The sequence below is a fragment of the Syngnathus typhle genome, linkage group LG19 (genome assembly GCF_033458585.1).
Source record: "Syngnathus typhle isolate RoL2023-S1 ecotype Sweden linkage group LG19, RoL_Styp_1.0, whole genome shotgun sequence".
In the NCBI taxonomy this organism is placed as follows: Eukaryota; Metazoa; Chordata; class Actinopteri; order Syngnathiformes; family Syngnathidae; genus Syngnathus; species Syngnathus typhle.
The window spans coordinates 3,125,909-3,141,415 of NC_083756.1; the positions used below are offsets into that span (position 1 = coordinate 3,125,909).

Below are 15,507 nucleotides of genomic sequence, written 5' to 3' on the forward strand. Positions count from 1 at the left end.
GACAGTCCGAGGCTCAATTGCGTCGGGTTTAAAAAAGGACTATTCATTGATTGAACATTTTAAGACAACAAATTCACATGTTCTTCTTTCCAAACTTAACAATAATAAATTTACATAAATTAAAACTAAAAAGCTACACACTAAAGCTACATACAAAGAGCAGTGGATGGTCAACATTCAACAAACATGTTCAAACAACATGCGGGTGTGTGTGGCATGCACGATCATCAAGACTTAAATGAGTCTTCATCTTGTTTTTCTCCTTTTGTTCACTTGAGTTCTGGAATGCTCTTCTGAGATTTAAAAATAAAATAAAACTTGCGAGAGCTCATGAGTCAATATTTTGGTGTTCCAGCGCCCCCTAGCAGGTGGACGTCTGCACGGCAGTGGCCAAGCCCAGATACTCATGGTTCTGAGCGGCCGGCACAAACAAAGCGTCGGGCGGTGCCGGCCCTGGCAGGAAGTCGGCCTGGTAGTCGGGGTTGTCCAGGCTGGCGGCACGGGGCAGCGAGTTTTGTGCCGTATTCAAGTATTCAGGTCCGTGTTGGACTTGGGGGCCGGCCTTTGTGTCCTCCTGTGAGAAGGAAGCCCAAGCAGAGCCCCAAAATGCGCTGGCATCTTCATAGTTGGGGTTGTGGAAGTCTGATCTCCTGCCGCCACCACCCTCACCCTGGTTCACGTAGTCTGCGGCAAACATTTTCAGACCATATTCACTTGTCATGCATTTAGTTTAAGTCAAAGTCAAGGTTTTTGCAAGTTTTAGCCAAGTACCGTAATTTTCGGACTATAAGTGGCACCAGCCATAAAATGCCCAAAAAAGTGAAAAAAAAAAACCATATATATGTATATAAGTCGCTCCCGAGTATAAGTCGCCCCCCCACCCAAACTATGAAAAACAACGCGACTTATAGTCCAAAAACTACGGTACATACGCGTGTGTGCGTCTTTACCGTGTCCACCGAGGTGGTCTTTGTCAAGCACATTTCCAGTGGGGTCGCTGATGTAGCGCATGGCGAGACTGTTGGCTCGCGCAGGATGAGCCTGCAGATGCAGAAAATGAGGTGTTAGAGCCGTATCACGGCGCCAAACGACCACCACCATATAGACGACTCTGTACCGCGGCGCCGCAGGGGGTCTCGCTATGGCCACCGGGGCCTTTGAAGGGCAGCAGGTACTCCTCGGCGTCGACCATGTCGTCTGCGTCGTCTGAACTCAGCAGGCGCGAGTAGAACCTGCTGTCGGACGGGCTGGGCGGCTCGCACTGCGGGCGCGCACAAGCGTAGTCAGAACAAATTCAAATTGTATCGCTCTAGGCTAATGCTAATGCTACAGCTAACCTACCTGCAGTACCAGGTACCTGCTGGGATCCCGCGCCATCTTGGAAAACTCCACAATGAGTTCCCGGAAGTTGGGCCGACTGGACGGGTCGATCATCCAACCTGTGATGCACATGCTGTCACGTTCCTGCTCACCAGTGTGTCAAGTAATCGAGTAGAAGTACTTTGTTGTTGGACTTCACTTACACTTGACCATGAGCATGTAGACGTCGATGGTGCAGACGGGCGGCTGTGGCAAGCGCTCACCGCATTCCAGAAGCGACGCCACCTCGCCGGCCGGGATGCCGTCGTATGGCTTGGACCCAAATGTCATCAGCTCCCACACGGTCACGCCTATTAGGGGCGGGGGACTTGGTTGATTGATAGCTGAGGTCATTTAAGAGGGGGAGGGGGGTGATGGAAGGCAACTCACCGTAACTCCAAACGTCACTCTTATGCGTGTACGTCCACTGGAGGATGGACTCCAAGGCCATCCACTTGATGGGGACCTGAAGGAACAGCAAGTACCAAGTACAAAGACCAGCGAGACATCAGAGAAGCTGGTTGACCTGCTCAGGATTATAGCTTAGCATCACGCACCTTTCCTCCATCCGCGTGGTACTCTTTCTCGTCGGCCGTCAGAAGTTTGGCAAGACCGAAGTCTGTGATCTTGACGTGATTGGGCGTTTTCACCAACACGTTCCTGGCCGCCAGATCTCGATGCACCAGGTGGCGCTCTTCCAGGTAGCTCATTCCCTGCCAGAGGAAATTCCTCCGTCACCCGAGGAGAGCGACGGCTGCGAGCGGCGGCTGGCCTACCTTGGCGATCTGGACGCACCAGTTTAGCAGCCACTGTGCGCCCACGTGTTCCTGGTGCTGCCGCACGTAGTCCAGCAAGCAGCCGTACGCCATCAGCTGCGTCACCAGCTGCACAGATGACGTCAGGCAGATTCCCAACAGGCGGCACACATGGGGGTGGTCCACGCTGGCCATCACGTACGCCTCCTGCCGGCCAAACCGCCACGTTAGACACTCACGTTTGCATGCTAGGTGCCTACCGATTTACATCTTTGAACGTGTGGTGTGTCAGTTAACAAAGTAGAAAAGCGAGACGGAACAATGGCAGTCATTTCCATTTTAACAGGTTAAGTTGATTCTTAAGTTGACTGGGTGGAATTCCAGACCCGCTGCTTGGTTACAGTTCATTTGATGCTATCAATGCGCAAGTTATTGATACACACGCGATGAAATAAATGACCAACATACAGTAGTTAATTTCCCCGAGATACCACAAGATGGCGCCAAAGCAATATTTGTATATTACACACGGGAGAGAAAAAAAAGACAAGGATGACAAAGATCCACCTACCCCTGCTGACTGGCTCATGGTATCATAGACTTTATCAAGTACATATGAGGAAGAAGACAAAAAAACAAAGGCTTACATCCAGGATTTCCTTGTTGGCTTTTGGGGATGTAGCCTCTCTGAGAACTTTAATGGCAACTGGGATCTTCACGTCCTCGCCGTCAGGGATCCATAGTCCCTGAAAGACAGCAACGCTCGCTTACGCTCACTGGCAATACGCAAAGTGCTAACCTGCAAAGTGGCCACGTCTTACTTTGAAGACGGTTCCGAAGGCTCCAGAGCCCAGAACCCGGATCTTCTTAAGCTCCGTCTCCTTCAGCATCCTCAGCAGAGCCTGGTTAGGGGCCTGGCCGCTGGGGGTCAGTGGCTCCACTAGCTGCACACACATATTACAGCATTTTAGTGCCATTTGAAATTATGATTTTATTTTTTTTCTTTGGTGCCAACTTGTGGCGTCTTTATGTCGAGTGGAAGAGTTTCATCCGGAGAAAAGTAGCGCTCTGTGACTCTGTCATCATCTTACGGCACTGCCAAAGTACCTCTCTCTCCTGCAGGAGGCGCCGCATGGTCCTCCTTCTCTTTATTTGGCGTCGCCGGAGCAAGACGAAGACGACCAATGATAAGATGACGACGAGCAGGAGCCCACTGACCACGCCCACCGCCAACGTGGAGTGCCTGGCAGCACTGATGGAGGACACAACACGGGAAAACACCTTGAAATTTTTCCACGAGGCACGAATGCCGCAGGCGTGTCGAACATCATGTGGTCACCACGTTACCCGAAGCATCCCGACAATCCTGGCCCCGTGCACCTGCGCACAAACACACAGAGGCCCGCAAACGTCATTTCATTTGTGATTCTGTCCAAGCACTTTTGGAAAATGCTTTCCAAAAAGTTCTCCCTCTGCTTACCCCTCAGAGCAGTTCTGGTGACACGACTGGCAGCGGGCTTGGGCGTCAGCGTATTTCCAGATGGTGATGTCGCCGTCTCCCATCACGCCATGAGGGCAGCGCGGCACGCAGTGGGGGCCATCTTGGACGTGAGCGCACTGGGAACATTGGTCGGGACCCTGCTTACACAACAGATGAAAATATTGCCTCAAAGTTAGCAAAAAAAGAAAGAAAAAAAGCTGAAATTTTATTTAGAACTGACATTATTTGTGAAAAGATATACATTTTTGAAAAAAAAAAATTTTTTTTAATTACCCATTTTTAATTTTAAAAAATATTTTTTTTCTCCAAAGCTTTTCTGGATTTTTGGGGTTATAGTCTCCAAGTAAATAAGAAAAAAGGCAGAAATTCTATTCAGAACTAACACATTATTTTGCAGAATTTTTTTATATATTTCTTTAGAAATACCCCTTTTTAATTCAAAGAAAAAATAATTCTCAAAGCTTTTCTGGATTTAATGGGGGAAAATCTAGCACAAGGTAAAGAGTGTGTGTGTGACCTGTCCGTGGCAGGTGGGCGCCCCCTGGGTGGGGAGACACTCGGGGTGACATTCCACACAGCTTCCGTTCAGCGCCAGCTCCCTGGGCTCCCTGCGGACACACGGTCGCGTAAGCGTTTGTTTGACAGATGGCGGGCGGCAGGGGTGAAGGGGCGTCCTACCCCTGCAGCAGGTTGCATGAGGCCACACAGCGCCCCCTACGCTCAAAATGCCGGCACGACATGCACATGGTGGGGCCGGGCCCCCAGCAGTCTTCTTGGGAGCACTCTGGGTCACATGTGTGGTTCTGTTCTTCTGCATGACAAGACAAGGATGTTCTATTAGTAAAGGCCAGACTCATTCCTTCCTTCCTTCCTTCCTTTGCCGCCGTTTTCACCGGGCCTCGTTGCCCATCGCTGATTTTTAGATAGCGGAGTCGTCAGCGAAATGAGGGGAACATGAACTCACGGCAGAGTTGCGGCGAGGCCACATTCCTCACGGTGACCATTTGGTCTGGAGATCGGAAGAGGCGAGTCCACTGGTCGCTGCGCGTGTAGCAGAGCTGAGGGTTGTCCTTGAGCGTCACCTTTCCGGCGCTGACCTCCTTCAGGGAGCGCAGACCCAGCCAGTGGAGGTTGTGGGCCCTCACCACGGCCAAGCTGTGTTGCCTGAGGACACACACGATGACAAAAACAGGCGTTGGCCGAGTTGCCACTTGCCGTCTCGGCCGCGCTGGCTGCTTACGCTCGTGTGGTTCTGCCGCGGATGATCTCCAGGTTCTCGAAGACGGCGAGAGACGTCAGGTTCTCAGGCCACGCCTGGATCAGCAAAAATCCTGCAAAGGTCCAGCGACCATGCTAACGTGCTTTGGCAAACAAAGCAGCGAGGCGGACCAATCGGGATTTTCAGCTACCTGTGATTTCCTTGACAGTCCGGAAGTATTCCAGCTTGGCCGGGTCCATTGGCGGGATCTTGTAGTGGGCGTCTCTGCGGGGACCAATCAGAAAGCATTACAAAGCATAACAATGGGGGACTGAAACCTAAGCAAAGCTAGCAAATGCTAACAGCTAATGCTAACGGATACGCCACTATGTTGCCGCCAACGGACCCGGTGAAGGAGGTCTCGATGAGGAAGATGTCACCATTGATCTTGGTGCAGTTCTGAAAGAACTCGATGTTGGAGGCGTTGATGGCAATGGTGTTGACCAGAGCGCCCACGCCCACCCCGTCGCAAACTGCACGGCACAAGAGCGCATACACAACGTGTGGCGAGAGGGCCCGCTCATGTTCTTGCACTTTTTTTATGCTTTTCCTACCTTTGGGACAAGCTCCCTCACAGGTGCGGCATCGCTGGATGCCGTCGTCATCCACCTCGAACATGCCGGCGCCACACGTGCGCACGCACGAACCTCCCGTCACCACGTAGTTGCCTGCGCGCGTGCACACACACAGAAACACACATTCGTGTGGCAAAGTATAGGTGTCCACGGGCGTGCCGGCACACAAGTCTTACGTGGACAGGCCTTGACGCAGGTGGCGCCATAGGTGAACTTAGCATTGGGGTTGTTGACGACTTGATGTGTCTTGAGGTCGTAGAGCTTCTCGGGGGGGCAAGCGTCTTTGCAGGTGCCGTCGTCATTAAATAGCCGGCAGGCCTGAAAGCAAAAGCGTCGTCAAGCTAGCATGGCTAGCAGCGGTGGCGCCTCAACACTGACCAGGCAGTCGGTGGCCCGTGGGCCACTGCAGCCCGCCGCGCAGTGTTCGTTGCAGCAGTCGCTGGGTTTGGGCCCGCGGCACCTTCGACTGCACTGCTCGGCGCACGACAACTTGGTGACTGCGGACCGAGATCAACGACAACTTCAATAAGTCCAACTTGGAAAATGCAGGGATGTTCAAAGTGTGTGAATCCCTTTACATATCTGGCAGTGTTCCGGTCCGGCCGCCCAGCATGAGCCGTTGATGCACGAGGGATGGCAAGGCTCACCTGCACAAAAGGCGCAATCAGACACAAAGGCGGAGAGAAAGAAGAGCAGGCGGCGGCGTCACGTGGTCGCATGCGTACATTTGCGCGCAAAGTCGTCCTTCTTGAAAAGCATGCTGGGATTGCTGCTTTTGTCCACCACATCCCACCACTGGATGGAGTCCATGTTGCACAACAAGGGATTATGGCTCACCTTCACTCCTCCTCGAAGGATCTCTGCAGCACAAAAAGCATTCAGAGAAATGCCAGAAGCCTCCAGAATCGGGACCTCACCGGTCAAGTTGCTGAGCTGCAGCTGCGCCAGCCCGCCCGTGAAGTTCAGCGCACCGGCCGAGTGGTTGCGGTTGTAGTTGGACATGACCAACAGGGCGTACTTGCCCTCGTACAAGTTCTGACCTCGGATCAGCTTCAGGTTGGGTAGCGGGACGATGCGGGCCTCGTTCATGGCCACCAGCACGTAGCCGCCCACTTCCTGGATGGACTGAATACAAGCCGCGTGAAGGAAAAGTCTCGGGAGGCAAGTCCGACGGTGCCGCCTACCTGCAGGAAGGAGAGGTTCTGGTGGTCCAGGGTGTACGTCACCTCCAGGTTGTCCAGGACCACCGAGCAGTTGCTGTACATGCGCACCATGTTGTCATAGTGGTTCTCGCGCGTGCCCAGCAACGATAGCTGGTTGCTCATCCCCTGACACACTGACACACACACAAATGAGATAGCAGAAGGTGCAAGAATCAACCACCGGATCTGCTTTGGCTGACATTTTTGTTCCGTGCTGTGCCTCGATATTTTTCTCATAGGAAATAGATATACTGAGGTTGGTCGGCCTAAACTTTCAAGTCATGTGATGTGTAGCCATGAGTGTACGACTACGTGAGAAGACAAGGAAGTTGTTTGGTTGCTGCGTGGCTGGTGAAGCGTAAGGAATGAAATCTTTCTGGATCTTGCTTGCCTCGGATCCTCAAAGAAGACACACCCCCTCGATGACACGTCGCAAAGAAGAAGACACCTCTCAAATATTTATCGAGAAGAAGCGCGCAAAATACACATTGTGGTTCTGTGGAATTGATCGGCTGACATTAGGTCAAGGTTTGACAAACACACGTGTGGAGGTACGCAAACATACACGCACACGCAAAGACATGAACAGAATCACGCACACGCATAGAGGCAAGTGATACACACTCGTAAACGATCACACACACACACACACACACACACACTTGTGCTGGTCTTCTTCAGTCTTCTATTTGCTGTTCAGCTCAACGCTAATGCTAAACGCTAACTCTTTCACAAAACAGACAATGCACACACAGCCCCGAAATTCTGCATGAACGCCGCAGTCATGACAACAAGTCCTTTAGGAATGTGTGTGCGCTCACAATTAGCTGTAACGACGCGCTAGTCACTGCTGTCAACAAACTGTCAGTGTCCACTCATGACTAACATTCAGGCCACCTCGACTTTGCCGGTCATGCCACCTGATGACATCATCAAATCTAATTCTGTGCGTGTGTTGAGGTTGATAGTGTTTTGCATTGTTAGCATTAAGCTAAGCGACCTTTCCTCGTGTTCTAAGTATTCTCAATGCTTACTGTTTAGTTTTCAATAAAACCTTCAGCTGGGAAAGGCAAGCTTGATGAAAGTAACGTTTTTTTCCATGTATAATGCGCCCCCATGTATAATACGCACCCTAAAAATGGCATGTTGATGCTGGAAAAAAGCCTGTACCCATATATAATACGCACCCAAATTTTGACTCCTACTTAAGTCCGTAAACGTAAAATTATTTCAGAAAAAAGATCATCTTTGGGAACGACCGGATGTTATTCTGCCGGTCAGTATCACTGCGCATGCGCTAGCACACTCGGAGTCGATAGCGAACAAATGTTTCGGATTTGTGTAGGGTACATTGTGACAGCAAACGAGCAGATGATCGAGCAAGCGTCTGACACGAGAGCATTGTGTTCGTATGGAGCGTGTTTGAAATGAACAGTAGAGAAGAAAGCGCATCTGTAATGGCGGCCTTCGTATGATATCCGGATAAAAAAATAAAATAAAATTGACCCATGTATAATGCGCACCCTAGAATTTAGGACAATAAATTGGTTAGATTTTGCGCATTATACATGGAAAAAAACGGTAAGTTGAGTTGACTTTGGTGACCTTGCCTGCAGCTAAACCATCAAAGGCCTTCAAATCAAATTCAAGTTCATCGACTGACACTTTTTGACTAAAGCGGTGTCATTGACTTATCGAACACACTTAAAGCGGATCACAGGTCACATGCGCACTTCATGTCACAAAAACAACAACACAACGGCCTTGTGTGTTAATCTCTCACATGCGCGTGCGCGTGCACACACATACACACACACACACACACACATGCGTGTGAGGAATGTGTCAGCCAGCTGAAAACATTCACCAGCTTGATTCCCACCCAAACTCACACGGACACACATACGCACACAGACACACATGCACGCACACACACACACACACACACACACACACACACACACACACACACTTGTGAACACCCAACAAACGTGTTCCTGTAGACGAGTCAACTACTCCCTGTTAGCATGCTAACCATTAAATTGCACATTGAGGATGCTCGCAGGCAAGCTAACATTTAGCACGCATGTGCAAGTAACTCTGATGGAGCGCACACTTTGTTCACTTTCGCAACATCGCACTAGTTCCAACATGTTCCACAAAACACACACAAATGTGCGCACGCGCGCAGAAAGTGTCGGCACTTGTCAGTGAGAGTCTTCCCTCAAGCTCGCTGTCTGTGCTGTGATGTAAGGGTTTTTACCTTAACACACACACACCCACACACACACGCCCACACGAGAAAGAAAGTTTGACACATAAACACAACACACACGCATGATGTTTTTCTGTTTTTTGCATCTTTGCCATTTTGCTGCCTTTTTACTGTGGACACGTCCTACTTCTTGGGTGACTTGTGCTTAAGAGTCGACATTGTGACCTTTGACCTGCGCGCCGACAGGTTGAACATGTTTAATCCCGACAACGTGCACTGACCTCCACATTCCCAGGATTCCAAAACTAACAATCCCGCAGGCTGCGAGCACGGCTGCCAAGTGCTCGCTCACCTGCCGGCGCACGAGTCAACCACACTTAAGTCCGTGTCGCCATGGTTACCCTGTGACTCGGACTATGTCTTTCCATTCTCACTCACAAGTAGACACAATAATTATTTACACACACGGATGGGTACAGACAAAAAACCCACACAAGCGGACCCACACAAACATGCACACACACGCAAACACGCAATTCCACATAAACACACATTGTCTATCGATTTACACACATCCACTCGCACACACACGGAGCCAAGGTCATTCCCACCCAGCGGAAGCTTCTCAAGGCTTCTAAGAAGACGCTTGTGATTTTCATCTCGGTTCATCCAACATGTTAGCTTCCATCATCTACACTGTCAAATGATGAAGCAACTAGTCGCCGGCCAACGTCAAGATGAGGAAAAGACTGGTCGCCATTCCTTTAGTCAGGCATTTTATTTGTTGGTGGTTGTTCTCGTATGTCAAGGCATTTGGGCTTCTTATGTGTGGAATGTTGACTTGTGAATTACACACAACAAAAATTGTTATACTGGAATATATATCTCATTGTTATACTTTTTAGGGGGGTAATGTATTGAAATTACTTGTGGTAGCAGCAATATCGGTATCAGTGACTACTCAAGATTTAAATACTCGTACTGGTGTAGGTCTGGGAAGAAAGTGGTATCGAACGCCCCGATACTTATGCTCGCTCACGCAATCGGCTGAAGTGAGCGTGATGTGATTTTTGACAAAGTTCCAAGAATTCTTCATCATGACCGACAGATGTTTTTCAAATAGGTCACCTCACTCACTGTACTGGATGATGACGTCAATGGTGTCAAAGTAGTCGCTGAACTTGTCAAACCCGTGCATGTAACGCGGGAATTGAGTAACGTAAGGTAACGAGAGGTTAGTTTGCCGGTCGTCGTACCTTTCCTGTCGGTTGGCGTGCAGAGCGCGTCCGGCATCAAAACCACAACAAGAACCAAATGAATAAAAAGACGAAGGCGAGCGAGAAGCAAAAAGTCCGCCGCGCCTCGGCACATCTTCACGTGCACGTGCGCCCCTCCACTTCCGCTAAAAGCCTGGTGAAGACCCGCACCACCATCAACTTGGAACGGTACCTCCACCGTGCACCATAACGAGACGACGACCAGCCAGGAAGAACTTCTTGTCTGACAAAAACCACGTTGTGACAACCTGCGCGCGCGCGCACACACACACCTCTCCCCCGCCCTCTCGCTCATTTTCTCACAGTTCACTCGGCACCGTGATTTGATTGACAGCTGGCATGCTTTCAAAAGTAGAAAGTCATTAAAAGCACTTACTGAAAACGGTTTGTGTTTTCACGGGGTCGCCAAGCTTTACCGGATTTATCATCATAATGTTGACCCATTTCTTTTTCATTGCTTTGACACTTTTTTTTTCTTGTGTGCGAGCAAACTAAAAGTTCCCTGGTTTGTGAAGAAAAAGAGGGAAGGAGAGGAAGATGAAGGCGATGACGATGAGGGAGTAGACTAATGAGCCCTGCCGGCTTTATCATAAGAACGTTTGCATGAAATTTAATAATCTTCCCGTGCACTTTCCTCGGGGCAAATTGTGTGTGCGCGGATCAATGCTGTCAATGGTGGGAAAGCTGAATATCCTGAGGCGTCTTTGACTGTTTGTTGTGTGAAAAGTACTCATTTAAACGCAAACGATCAATATAGTTTGCAAAACACATTTGCGAACCTTTTTCCCAGCTTCTTTGGAGCAACTGATAATTATGTTTTTTTTTAACTAATCATGAAAATAGCCGTCAAATGAGAATCGTGCTGCAAATAATAACGACTATCAGCGTAAATTCGACGCTAGTTATTGAACATTCGGTTTGACAATTGGAGTCAAATGAATGCGTTGCAGGAGCGCTCTCTGCTGGTTAACTGAATAATAACACGCGGAAGTTTTATTATTTTCATTACCAAGCTAGGTGCATTGATTCTTATTAAAAAATCATTTTAGCAATTATGTCATTTTATTTGGGAAATTCTATATATGTAAGCAAAACAAGTTGGCTTGCAACCTTCAACTTGGTTGAATGCCTGGATACGAAAATAATAGCAACTCTGGTGATAGTTTTGTAATGCTATTACGTAGATCTAAATTTATTTATTTTTTAAAAAAAAAAAAGAGCGACGGTATTGTTTGTTGTGCGTCGTCGAGACGTGACGTAGGCACGGGACACCGAGCACGGCAACGTAGTGACGTCACCAAGCGGTCTGTCTCTCGGGGAATAATGGGCGGGGTCTTGCGCTGGTCACGTGACAGAGCCGGCCCTTTGTTGATGAGCTTCGTTCGTGGAAGAAGAACGACGACCACGAGAAGATCTCAAAAGACTAAAACTTGAAACCGCTCGGAAGAGCGCAAGAAGAGCAAGACGGAGAAGCCGCAGAAGCCGAAGCTCGTTTGGATGTTTGGCCTTGTGGGGGATGGAGGCGCAGTACGGGCTGTGAGGGGGTCGCCGTGCGTCTGCGTGGGGGTCGCCGCCGTTCGCCGCGGGCTCCGCTTTGTGCTACCTTCCTCCTCCTGCTCCTCCTCGTCGGCGATATGAGGCGCTGAAGGCCATCTTTGCGCTTCTCGTGCGGCTTTGGAGACAAAAGCGCGTGATTTTCCTGCTCTTCTGACATCAACCCGTGCTCTTCCATCATGGCTCTTGTGGCCTCTACCGCTTCGTTTTCATCTTCATCGTCCTTCCTCCTACTACTCCTTCTGCTGCGCCTTACCTCCGCCACGAGCGCAACTGCTCGAGGAGGAGGAGGAGGAGGAGGAAGCGCCGCGCTCGAATGTGGACCGGGAAAGAACGCCGAGTGTCCAGGTGACACGCGCACGCGAACACACAAACACAGCTTCACTCATGCACGCGCACACATGATTAGGAAACGCCAACTCAGCAGGGGTCATCTATGTTTGCGTCGTCATGACGACCATGAATATTGAAGGTCAGCCGTGTTGTTTTCATCTTGAACTGGGATGCTATTTTCAAGATAATTACAAGCTCCGCATGTAGGGCGGGGCATCGCATGCCTGCGCGTGTGTACGCGAGAGTGTGCGTGTGTGTGCGTGCGTGTGTGTGTGTGTGTGTGTGACATTAGGTCAATTCCTAGGAATGGCTCCAGTTTTTACTTCTCTCCAGGGGTGTTTGACTGATACATGGGGTGCTCAGTGAATATGGGGAAATATGTGAGCGTGCGTGTTACTCACGTGGCTTCATGCAAATGTTGAGGAGACACGCCCGTGGTGGTGGGAATGTCCATCTGAAATTGGGACAAGATGACTTGTTTAACCGTTAGATGACAAGAAAATGAAAACCAAAAGACACTCACTCACTTCCTGTGTGAGCGTGGCCTTCATTTGTAATGAGGTCACGAGTCCACCTGGAAGGAGCGGTTGCCGTTTGACGCCTTTTCTTTCGGCAGACGCGTCAGTGAAGAAGAGCGATCTGCGCGTGTGCGACGCGGGCACGTGTCGTTTTGGCGGGACTTGCCGCGAGAACGGCGCCGACATCAAGTGCGTGTGTCACTTCCACGTATGTGCGACCACCCGCCCGCCACACTTTGCTTATTTGGCCGCGCAAGCGAGCGAGTGCCCGTCTGGTGTCGTCTTTCAGTGCCACAAGAAGTTCGTCCCCGTCTGCGCTTCCAACGGCGACACGTACCAGAACGAGTGCTTCCTGCGACGAGCCGCCTGCAAGAAGCAGCGAGCCATCAGCATTGTGTCCGAGGGAGCCTGTTACCACGGTAACACACACACACAGTCCATGTTAATGCATGTGTTCATGATGATGTCTTACTGTTTGCTTCCGTCCGACTGGCAGATGGCTCTTCGGGATCTGGAGATGGAGGTACACACAAACACACACGTGCACACACACACACACACAAAATTTCCTCATCAGACACGACTACACAATACATCACACTCTTGTTTACACACATTGTGTGTGAGAGTCTTCACATCTCCTCCACACGCTTACAACTAGTGTGTTTGTGGTTGTGTGTGTGTGTGTGTGTGCGTGCGTGTCTGTGTGTGCACACCTGTGTAGATGATGAAGGTTCTGGCGGCAGCCGCGGCAAGAAATCGTCCAAATGTGGAAATTGCAAGTTTGGTGCTGAGTGTGATGAAGACTCTGAGGACACGCTGTGAGTGCACGCGCAGACACACACACACACGCCTTTGAAATGACCGCTTGACGTGTGTGTGTGTACACACAGCTGCATGTGTAACATCGTGTGTAACGGCCACAACGACAACCCGGTTTGCGGCGGCGACAGCGTGACGTACGACACGCCCTGTCACGTACGCGAGGCGTCCTGCCTCAAACAGATGAAGATCGACATCCGCCACGTGGGACGTTGCCAAGGTAACGGCCCACTCAACAGACACTGTGTGTATTGTGTACAGAATCCGTGCAAGTGTCAGTGTGCGTGTGCAAATCAAAGAGGAAGAAAAACTTGAGCTCACCTCCCCACATTGGTGGACAAGATGGTTTGCGTGTCCCGTAAGCTTCATGGCCTCACTTTTCCTATCATGCCTTTCAGACAAAAGTAGGAAGGACGACGGCGTCAAGATGAAACCGGACGTCTTTGGTACACAATCCTACCGCTTTGTTTGCGTTTGTTTTGTCGTCATCGTCGTCAAGTTGCTCTTCTTGTTGCTGCAGGTGTTGCCAAGTCTGGTGAGGGAGAAGGTTTTGCGGAAGGCTCCGCCCCCTGCCCACCAGACCACGCCCTTATCTGCATACACGGCCAATGTGAGATGAGGAGCAACCAGGCAACATGCAGGTAAGGCACGCCGCCACATTTGTAATACACGCTCACGTCTATTCGGCAACACGTCCCACATGTGTGTGACGTGACCTCCACGCAAATGTCTGCCACGAGGCACACTCACATTTCACACGCATTTCAGGTGCTCGGCGTCGTACGGTGGCCCTCATTGCAACCAGCTGGTGGACTTCAACATCCTGTACGTTGTCCCTAGTGGCCAGAAGCTGCATTACGTCCTGATCGCCGGCATCATCGGCGCCGTTCAGATCGCCATAATCGTGGCCCTCGTCATGTGCTTCACCAGGCACGTACTCCGACACTGTCATATTGCGTCTACAAGTTCCGTTCGGGTTCAATCTATTGCTTGAAGGGTTAAAGCACCACAATGTGGATGCTAATTAGCATTAAGCTAAGTGTTGATATGAAGAGAAGGCCCATCTAGCATGTAGCCTTTGGCTTAACATGGGCTTCGCGTGTTTGTCCTGCAGGAGGTGCAACAAGGCCAAGCGAGGGCGGAGGCAGAAGCAACATTTGGCTCACTTCCCATCAGGAACATCGTCCAGAATGATGTAGCCTAGCCTAGCCTAGCGTAGCCTTGCGACCGCTGGTTGGCTGGCTGCTTTTTTCCCACTTGATCCACTTTTTTCACAGACACTTTTGATAAACCCACATGTGGTGCCTCTTTTCGTTCCTCATCAGATACTTTAAACTCCTGAGGGAGTCTTAGTTTGGGGGCAGGGGGAAATTCTCTTTTATTTGTATTATAATTATTTTTTAAATCTTTTTTTAATCTTCTTTCGTTGTTGATTTTGCTTCTGGACGCGTTTTGTGTCCTCCGTTGCTGAATTTTTTCTGAGAGGCAAGCGCAGACGAGCTCAGACTCTGGAATGCGCCAATGAGCTATTTTGTTTTCTGGTTAGCTCGGACGCTAACGCCTCTTAGCTTTTGTTTACATTTTTGAATGAAATGGCACATTTTGGAGAATCTTATTTAAAATGTTTGTAGCTCACATTGTGGACCTTTTTTAAACTTAACGTAACCCTTTTATTCTCCACACATTTGACTTCACAAGTCTGGACGGTTGCCAAAAGGCACCGCGAGGCACTTGAGCGCACGTGATGCTGTTGGCGTCCTCCAGAGGGCGCGCTCATCTCAACTTGTCCTGTCACACTACAAGCAAAATGCTTTGTTTTTTCTACTCTTCAGGTCCAAAGCAACGGTTTTCCGGAAAATCCATTCCAATGTTTGTTTTCTTGACCATTTGTTAAACTGGTCCAAAGATTTTTCATCCACCTTTTTTTTCGTTTTGAAATATCCAATGTCTGTAGCAAGTGTCCATGTTGCTCGTTTTTTATGTGTTAGATGAGACAGCCACCAGTGGTTCCGGTCCCAGTCTCGGTTCCGCTTGCGGCTGCGCCGTAGTTGTTGCATGCTGTTGTCAACTGTCACTGTGCTTGTTGTAGAAGTAAATCACCATGGTAACTGATCAACATGTGCTTTGATTGGTCGCGG

General features: G+C 49.8%; 2 protein-coding genes and 1 long non-coding RNA gene across 3 annotated transcripts; 1 reads left to right on the forward strand and 2 right to left on the reverse strand.

Annotated features, from left to right (window-relative positions):
* Window positions 1–46: 46 nt before the first annotated feature.
* On the reverse strand, window positions 47–10,414 carry LOC133143661 (melanoma receptor tyrosine-protein kinase-like). The gene is made up of 27 exons (XM_061265736.1): window positions 10,122–10,414; window positions 6,633–6,784; window positions 6,366–6,573; window positions 6,174–6,308; window positions 6,027–6,095; window positions 5,827–5,945; window positions 5,625–5,766; window positions 5,428–5,541; window positions 5,220–5,346; window positions 5,025–5,098; window positions 4,856–4,946; window positions 4,580–4,779; window positions 4,294–4,426; window positions 4,133–4,223; window positions 3,595–3,752; window positions 3,462–3,494; window positions 3,222–3,366; window positions 2,936–3,058; window positions 2,762–2,860; window positions 2,136–2,321; window positions 1,917–2,072; window positions 1,750–1,825; window positions 1,524–1,670; window positions 1,342–1,439; window positions 1,118–1,261; window positions 951–1,041; window positions 47–684 (listed from the first exon to the last, which is right to left on the reverse strand). The coding sequence occupies exons 1-27, from the start codon at window positions 10,234–10,236 to the stop codon at window positions 362–364; spliced, it is 3,549 nt and encodes a 1,182-aa protein (XP_061121720.1). The 5' UTR covers window positions 10,237–10,414; the 3' UTR covers window positions 47–361.
* Window positions 10,415–11,185: 771 nt separating this feature from the next.
* LOC133143677 (uncharacterized) lies at window positions 11,186–12,691 on the reverse strand. Its single transcript, XR_009710461.1, has 2 exons — window positions 12,557–12,691; window positions 11,186–12,483 (listed from the first exon to the last, which is right to left on the reverse strand). It is a non-coding gene; the product is annotated as an uncharacterized LOC133143677 (long non-coding RNA).
* On the forward strand, window positions 11,464–15,481 carry tmeff1b (transmembrane protein with EGF-like and two follistatin-like domains 1b). Its single transcript, XM_061265757.1, has 10 exons — window positions 11,464–12,044; window positions 12,646–12,755; window positions 12,837–12,966; window positions 13,044–13,070; window positions 13,272–13,368; window positions 13,441–13,589; window positions 13,768–13,815; window positions 13,890–14,010; window positions 14,138–14,299; window positions 14,484–15,481. The coding sequence occupies exons 1-10, from the start codon at window positions 11,876–11,878 to the stop codon at window positions 14,566–14,568; spliced, it is 1,098 nt and encodes a 365-aa protein (XP_061121741.1). The 5' UTR covers window positions 11,464–11,875; the 3' UTR covers window positions 14,569–15,481.
* Window positions 15,482–15,507: the final 26 nt, after the last annotated feature.

What these genes read in the sequence shown, in the direction of transcription:
- LOC133143661 (XM_061265736.1), bottom strand. Translation starts at nt 10,236, where the DNA reads ATGTGCCGAGGCGCGGCGGACTTTTTGCTTCTCGCTCGCCTTCGTCTT. An exon ending in CACGGGCCACCGACTGCCTG is followed by an intron (nt 5,767 to 5,826) that starts GTCAGTGTTGAG and finishes TTTTGCTTTCAG; the next exon opens with GCCTGCCGGCTATTTAATGA. An exon ending in AGACCCCCTGCGGCGCCGCG is followed by an intron (nt 1,042 to 1,117) that starts GTACAGAGTCGT and finishes CTGCATCTGCAG; the next exon opens with GCTCATCCTGCGCGAGCCAA.
- tmeff1b (XM_061265757.1), top strand. Translation starts at nt 11,876, where the DNA reads ATGGCTCTTGTGGCCTCTACCGCTTCGTTTTCATCTTCATCGTCCTTC. An exon ending in CGAGGGAGCCTGTTACCACG is followed by an intron (nt 12,967 to 13,043) that starts GTAACACACACA and finishes TCCGACTGGCAG; the next exon opens with ATGGCTCTTCGGGATCTGGA. An exon ending in AGCAACCAGGCAACATGCAG is followed by an intron (nt 14,011 to 14,137) that starts GTAAGGCACGCC and finishes CACGCATTTCAG; the next exon opens with GTGCTCGGCGTCGTACGGTG.